The sequence below is a fragment of the Rhamphochromis longiceps genome, linkage group LG12 (assembly GCF_057381845.1).
Source record: "Rhamphochromis longiceps isolate RC_006_pf linkage group LG12, R_longiceps_female_GT1.1, whole genome shotgun sequence".
NCBI lineage: Eukaryota > Metazoa > Chordata > Actinopteri > Cichliformes > Cichlidae > Rhamphochromis > Rhamphochromis longiceps.
In genome coordinates, this window is record NC_140568.1 from 16,558,983 (window position 1) to 16,566,850 (window position 7,868).

Genomic DNA, 7,868 nt, shown 5'->3' on the forward strand with positions numbered 1-7,868 from the left:
TTAAAGTTGGTGAAAGGTGAATAAATGACTGTAAGTGAAAAGAGTGTAGTTTATGTTTATGGGTTTGGGAAATGGTCTTATTGGCTGAAGTTGAAAAGCAGGGTGGCTTTGGGGACATAGGTGACAAAAGAGACAAAGTAGACAAATTAGAAAAGCTTAACATACCCTGGGTTTGAGTTTCGGAGTAATTATATGAAAGAAATGAAGCCAGGAGAGCATCATGAGTAACTCTGCCTTTGTCCTCACCGGTGGGCAATTAGGAGTTAAGCCCCTTGTGAATAACAAGGGAACTGAAATGGTGTGACTTTTGTTCAATTCAGTTCAATTAAATTTTATTCATATAGAGCCAATAATAATAACCGCCACCGCAAGGCGCTTTATATTGTGAACTTGCATGTGAACAAGCATTTGGTGACCGTGGGAAGGAAAAACTCCCTTTGAACAGGAAGAAGCCTCTGGCAGAACCAGGCTCAGAGAGTAGCAGCCAGCTGCCGCAACCAGTTGGTGGGGGGTGAGCAGATTGTCATTGTCCCTGGATCTGGGACCCAGGATTTTGAGTTTTAGGGAAGTTTTTTTTAGTTTCGCTCATCACTTCATGGCTCTATATTCTTTGTTGGTGTTTAGCTTTCTGTTATTTCTCAGGGTAGGCTTGATACAACATTTCCTGCCTTTAGTTCTGAGGTTGTCTTTCAACAATCTTTATGTTTATTCTGTGTTTATGCAGGTTTATGGTCCCCTTTTGGTTTTAAGATGGAATTTATATTCAAGTGCAATAGCCTTCTGTTTATGATGTTGTGTTTTATATTCCAGATGAACTCCGAGTCCACAATCATGTGTTGTAGATTGATGGAACGGTCCTTCTTATTGACTCTTGCTAGACTAGGAGAAGCCTCTTCATTACTTGCAGATCTAAACAGTGAAGTTAGGGTTCACCTGCAACACCTGAGCATGAATAAGATCCTGGAAAGCAGCTAAATAATTTCAAGGATTGAAATACAAGCATGTGTGAGAAACATTGCTACTCAGTTACATGTGTAGAGTTACAGAAGAATGTAATCCCCATATGATGACACCATTTACCCCCAGTGTTTTCCTGTTTTCTGTTGAATAAAATATGGATAATATGGTTAATATACTATACTATAAAATGCTGATTATTTACATTTGCCTCTGTTTTGCACATTTTGAATGCTCGCCTTCTTTCTGCGTTACAGCTCATCACAGTTTACACAGTGCCTGGAATGGACTCTGACTGGCTGATTGGAGAGAAAGGAAACCATAAAGGAAAAGTGCCAGTCACATACCTGGAGCTTCTCAGTTAGACAGCGCACACACGTATGCATGTGCATGTGTGTGATTGGACACATAGTGAAGCCACAAAGAATTTCTCATTCTTACACTAACCTCTAATCCTCAATAACACCTCTCCCAAATACACAAAATGCTTCTCAGACAGCAGTGAAAATAGAAACACTCTTATAGTGACTCAAGGAAATTCCTCATTGGGGATGGTTAACATTCCTTTCAGTTTTCTGTTTGTGATGTTTTTGTGTTATGTGCATCCCAAAGTCCCAATACGTCCCAATGCTTGAATGAAATTATATTGGTGCGTTTGATGTCTTTGCTATATTTTAAAACTGCTTTCTTTGCTAAACTCTGATGAAGAATTTAATTGTAAAAGTCTAAATTATTCTCTCACAGAGATTAGAAGTGTAAGCTTTCACTGAACTGGGTCTAAACGACGAAATTTCTCAGTTTTTCTTCAAAAGGCAGCGGGGCGCGTGAAACAATTTCCTGTTCTCAATTCTTTGGGTTAAAGTGGTGATATTAGGCAACTAAAGAAGAAGTGAAAACAAACGGGACTTCTTTATGTTGTATTATTTTCCAGTCCCACTTCATATGTGAGGAGCAGGGAAACCATATAGGCCACTTTTGGTTTGTTTGAAAGATGTGACAGTTTCCTTCTTTTACTGCAAATGTGTTTGCCCCTTTCCTTTTTTTTCTCACAGTGACTCTTGTGATTACGTTAACTTATTGGTGATGAAACTGTCATATATGATGATTTCCATAGTTTACAGTTTACACTGTAGAATTGTAAACCACGGAAACTGTTTGTGAGGATTGTTTGGGGGAAAATATTTGCCTTAAGTGCTAGCTGAAGCGAATGCAATACCTATGTTATTTAAAGCAAGAATAGTCATTTGGACTTATTCTTTTTTTGTTTTTTGCTTCTCGCATTTTTCCACACCAATGCAGCTGCTCCTACGAACAATATGAACACTCTACACCTCTTTTCTAACTGCCTTAAGAGGACGGGTGGGGACTGCTGACAATGTGCTCTTCAAATATTGTACAAATGTCTGATTTAAAGTTCACCACAGCCAGCATGCAACACTGACACTCCCCTGCAATTACACAACTGCCTGTGTGCTTTAGCCGTGAGTGTTGTTTTTTTGTTTTTTTTTTGTATTTCCAGTGTTTTTCATTAAATTAAAGGATTTTCAGTCTTAGTGCTGCATGTGCTACAGCCGGTAGCCCGTCCTGTTGGACACTTATGTGTGTGTACATGAATGTAGACAAGTCTGTTTGTGTGAGATCTAAATCTATTGTGCTCCCTAATGTCCTGCATGTGTACATGCATGCACTGCCTTTATTTATTTATTTATTTTTTAAGACAGCCTGCTGATACGTTCACGTGAAATGAGCGTATGTTACCTGCAGGTCGTGTCACATGATAAGAATTCTTGGTACTCATGTGCGTTTTTGTCCTGCTCTCTTCTCTTCTGCTCATTTCACAAATTTGAAGTAACTTTCTGTTATCTGTCTGTTCCTTGCTGAATGAATGAAATGTGTCCATTAATAAAACTGATTGATTTGAATTCCTCGTTTTCAGCTATTTTTCAGTTTGACTCATAAGAACCCCAACTACACTTTTTGGGGTTTGTTTTTAAAAAAAATTTGCCTCTGATTTAAAATGCACAATCGCCCAGGTTGTGATGTGAAGTGCAGATTTTCACCTTTAATTCAAGGTATGTAACGGTCACGGTGCCTGGGTCATTGACCCTCAGTTAAGCATTTTGGGCTTTTCAAGTTCTCTTTATTAGTTATTGTCGGTCTGTTTCTTAGTTGGCATTGTGTTTTTCTGTGTTGTGCTTTTTTCCAGTTACTGTTATGCTTATGATATTCCTTCTTTCAGTTTACCTTGCCTTACTAGTGTTCCCTGTGTATTGTCTCCATCTATGATGTTCCCGTTTAGTTATTTCCTCTTTCATTTTTGTAACCTTCGTCTTGTGCGTTTAGAGTTTTTCACTTTCCCTGGTCTTATTTCCCCATGTAGTTCTAGCTGTGTTCCTTTGCATTTCACATCTCACTAATAACCTTACATCATCCCGTCAACCTTACAAGCATGCTGCCTGTTCCCTGCCTACATGCATCCTAGCCATTAAGTTTATTTGTAGTTTCTTAGCTGCCAGTCTGAGGAGCTTGGAAAGAAAAGCATCTGGACTTCTTTAAGTTGCTTGAAGATGTTTCACCTCTCATCTGAGAAGCTTTTTCAGTTGGTGGAAAGTCTCAGATTTTATGCCCTATGGGAGTGTCCCACCAAGAAGGTCATGGACCCCCTAATGATCCTCTACCTAATCACATGAGCCAAGGTTTAAAAATGAGTGTGGGTCACAATCAGCCAAGGTTTCAGGTGAAGGGTTACTTTGGGGATGTCATGGTCCTGGGCCATGTGGGCCCAGTATTCTTAGTTTCTTGTATTTTTGTATTTCGTTCCTTATTTAGGCCATGTTTCCTAAGTTGTCCTGTTGTGGTGTTCCTTATTTGACTTCCCCTTGTGACTTTTATCCCCTGTGTGCCCCTCTATGTATCTGTGAGCCCTCATCTCCCCTCCTTGTTTCATTCCATGTTTCCCCAGCCCACTATGCCCGTGCTCTCTCTCTCCTCCTGTTTGCACCTGTGTACTTCCTGTTTTACTTTGACAGTCTCCCGTCAGTGTTGTTTACTCCTGCCATGTCTTGTTATGTTTATCTGTGTCAGCTGTGTTCCCATGTGTGGCCACTTCCCCTGATCATCCCTCTTGTGTATTTAGTCTCTGTGTTTCATGTAGTCTGTGTCGCGTCGTCTGTGTTACCACCCCCTGTGTTCCGTATCTCCAGCCATAGCTTTTTCTTAGTTTATGTCCAGTTTAGGTTTTCTGTTTGAACTATTACCCTTATACTGCCCTCGCTCTGGTTTGTTCTGTTATCAGCCATAATAAAAGGCTCGCTTTTGTTTAATCCACTCCTGCATCTTCCCTTGTGTTCGCGTCTGGGTCCAACACACACATTCCCACACGGTCTATCTCCACGGACCGTGACAGGGGCAGATTGGTGGAGTAGGTAGAGGATCAATAGAGGGTCCATGACTCTCTTGGGGGACACCCCCATAGGGCTTGCTTAAAATATGGGTCGCTTTCAATAAAGAGCTGTTTCCATTTAATCCCTGCCTGCCTATGAGCCTGCACCTGAGATCTTCACTCTACAAACTTTACAACATTGCCAAAAGTATTTTCTTAACTGTTTGGGGATTACAACAATTTTTGTACTTTTTCGGGGTCTCAAAAGCAGAGAATATGAGTAGATGTTATGAAGATGTTTGTATTAACCAAGGAACAAAGTATGCAATCATACAGTGGCTGTCTATGCTCTTCCAGGCCTTTGGAAGTTGGTGAGCTGGGCAGTGCATTCCTTTCCTTCGATTTCATCTTGAATGATCAAATGATAAGCTATCAAATGCTTGAAAATCACTCCAGCTCTTGTATTTCCTTAATTTGTTGTGGAATAGTTGACCCCACCTAGTTATGAACTGGGTATCAGTCAATTAGCTAGTTATGTTTGAGTCTCTAGAAAGGCACTCTGCAAATAGTTGTGGCAAAATGATGCAAGGAATGCTCAGACCTTTACATTGGAGAGACCAAATAGCCACTTTATAAACGCATGGCACAACACAGAAGAGCCACCTCGACAGGACGAGACTCAGCAGTCCATCTGCATCTAAAGGAAAAAGGTCACTCCTTCGAGGATGCCAATGTTCACATTTTGAACAGAGAAGACAGATGGTTTGAAAGAGGAGTGAAAGAAGCCATCTATGTCCACTGTGAATGACCATCTTTGAACAGAGGCGGTGGTTTACGACACCAGCTGTCTGCCATCCAGTCATGAGATCCCTTTCCAGATGCCTTAACGCCTACTCACATCCTGGGCCATTTGACCTCAGGAAATCACATGATAGGGTGGGGCTAGATTTCACAATGAGTTCAATTCAATTCAGTTTTATTTATATAGCGCCAAATCACAACATAAGTCGCCTCAAGGCGCTTCATAGATACAGAGAAAAACCCAACAATCATATGACCCCCTATGAGCAAGCACTTTAGCGACAGTGGGAAGGAAAAACTCCCTTTTAACAGGAAGAAACCTCTGAGAACCAGGCTTAGTGAGTGCAGCCATCTATCATCACCAGTTGAGTGTGAGGGGAGGAAGACCCGAACCCAGATTTTAAGCAAGCCCTATGGGAGTGTCCCCCAAGAGGGTCATGGACCCCCTATTGATCCTCCACCTAATCCACTAATCTGCCCCAAAGTAACCTTTCACTCGAAACCTTGGCTGATTGTGACCGTAGAACTGAAAAAGCTTCTCAGATGAGACGTGAAACGTCTTCAAGCAACTTAAAGAAGTCTAGATCCTTTGCTTTCCAAGCTCCTTAGATGTGTGAAAGAATTGTTACTCCTAAATGTGGGTGTTGTACTGTAATAAGATGCTGTCAATGCAAAAAGTTTGTTTATGAAATGTATTCCTTCCTAGACATCGTCCTATCAACTAAAAGTGGAAGTAGTTTGGAACAACAACAGTGTTCCTGAGTCAGGTCTCTTCTGACTCAGGCATTTGGAACCAAAAGCTCAAATTGATATTTTCTAGACTTCTTAAAAAAATATTAATTATTTATTTTAACCAGGAAGATCCCATTGAGATTAAAAACCTCTTTTTCAGGGGAGACCTGGCCAAGATAGGCAGCAGCAAGTATAAGATAAGATAAGCCTTTATTATTCCCACATGTGGGAAATTTGTTGTGTCACAGCAGAAAGTGGACAGTGCAAAGTTAAGCAGCAAAAATGAAGAAAAACAGTGGAATAGGATAAGATAAAAAATAATAAAATACAATATACAATAGAATAAAATACTTTATGCAAAAGGATAAAATACTGCATTGTCAGAAAAAAAAAAGTATCTCACAGTTTGACTGTATTGTGGAGTCCTACAACTCTTCAAAAATGGTTCTCTTATCTGCTTGGCTTGATAATAATCAAACTCCCTGTGATCACTCTTCCAAGTTAAAATAAACACTTTAGATATTTTGCTCTCCTTTGTTGGTTCTCCTTTTTCTGCTCTTAAAATCTAATTATATTTGAGGGTGTTTAGCGAACATTATACAAAATTCTATTCTTTTGTGGTTCATGTAGACTTTGGATTGTTCCAAGTTGGACAGACAATTGTATGTCTGTGAAAAGAGAGTCAGAACTCTGGTTTTCCCTATTCAATTCTAATATGTTCTATTCTGCTCTATCTATATAGTTCCAAATCACTACAGAATCAGAATCAGAAAGGGTTTTATTGCCAAATGTTGAGCAGGTTTACAACATTAGGACAACGCCTCAAGTTGCTTTATATTTTAAGGTATAGACCCTAAAATTATAGAGGAAACGAAGAAAACCCCATCAATTAGATGACCCCTTTGAGAAAGCACTTTGGCAACAGTAGGAAGGAAAAATTCTCTTTTAACACGAATGAACCTCCAGCAGAACCAGGCTGAGCAAGTGCAGCCATCTATCATGACCAGTTGAGGGTGAGGGGAGGAAAACGGGACAAAAGGCGCACTGTAATTAGAAGACAATAAATTCATGGATCTACAATAACTTTATACCACACTGGAGTGAATGTAGTTAAATCTTTAAATCTACATTTATGAGTAAAACATTAAAAGATTAGTGTTAGCAAGGCTTAACTGGCTTCTGGAAATATTTTAGGCTTGTATTACCATACTCAAGCATTCTCCTGTTGTTTAATAATTTTTTGTGTTTTAGGTGTGTTTTTTAAAACATTATTTGCCAATGAGTAATCAGTAGCAATCAGTACTTATTGTTATATTTTGATGTGTCAGTTTGGCCAGCGGTAGCTTCAGACAAACAAATATTTGGACTCTATCTTACTAGCTCAGCAATCAATAATTCTACAGCTGTTTCACTTTCTGTTTTGTAACTTCGCTTTAATCAATCAGAATTGTGATGTAGTGGTGTCCTTTTTACAAAGGTTAGTGATTTTGCGAGACAGATGAGGTCATACGGACAATGTATGACTTGTTTTTCATGAAAATATCAAGGATGATGGGATTTACTCATTTTTCCACAGGATTCCATAGAGAACAACTTTTTCACAAGTAATTTCTTCACTTTCTTTTCTTTACAAAATGAACAACAGTTGGTAGTGCAATTCATGTGGCTTTGCTGGCTGTGGTGTGCTGTGCACCCATCTTTTCCTACTGTTTAATTACACTATAGTCATTTTATTTCGCGATATGTCAGCACACACAAGAACCTTGGGGGGCAGGGCTACTGAGAGCTGTGTAAATGGTAAATGGACCGATTCTTATATCACGCTTTTCTACTCTACCGGAGTACTCAAAGCGCTCTATACATTCACCCAATCACACCCATACTCACAAGCACTGACACTAAACCGAGTGCTTTTTTGCTAACTACATTCACACACATTCACACACATTCACACTCCGATGGATGCATCGGAGAGCAACTTCGGGTTAGTATCTTG

At 39.7% G+C, this 7,868-nt stretch overlaps 1 protein-coding gene across 2 annotated transcripts in view; it reads left to right on the forward strand.

The window, feature by feature from the left end:
• The window catches only part of LOC146657118 (endophilin-B2-like), a 31,411-nt gene extending 24,985 nt beyond the window's left edge, over positions 1–6,426 (forward strand). The window contains exon 11 of one of the 2 annotated variants that reach the window (XM_085424967.1): positions 1,215–6,421. In XM_085424967.1, coding sequence (XP_085281093.1) covers positions 1,215–1,322 — 108 coding nt within the window. In that variant the 3' untranslated portion in view covers positions 1,323–6,421. Of the gene's footprint in view, positions 1–1,214 lie in introns of both variants that reach the window. The other variant, XM_085424968.1, reaches the window with a different exon arrangement.
• The last annotated feature ends 1,442 nt before the right edge of the window (positions 6,427–7,868 follow it).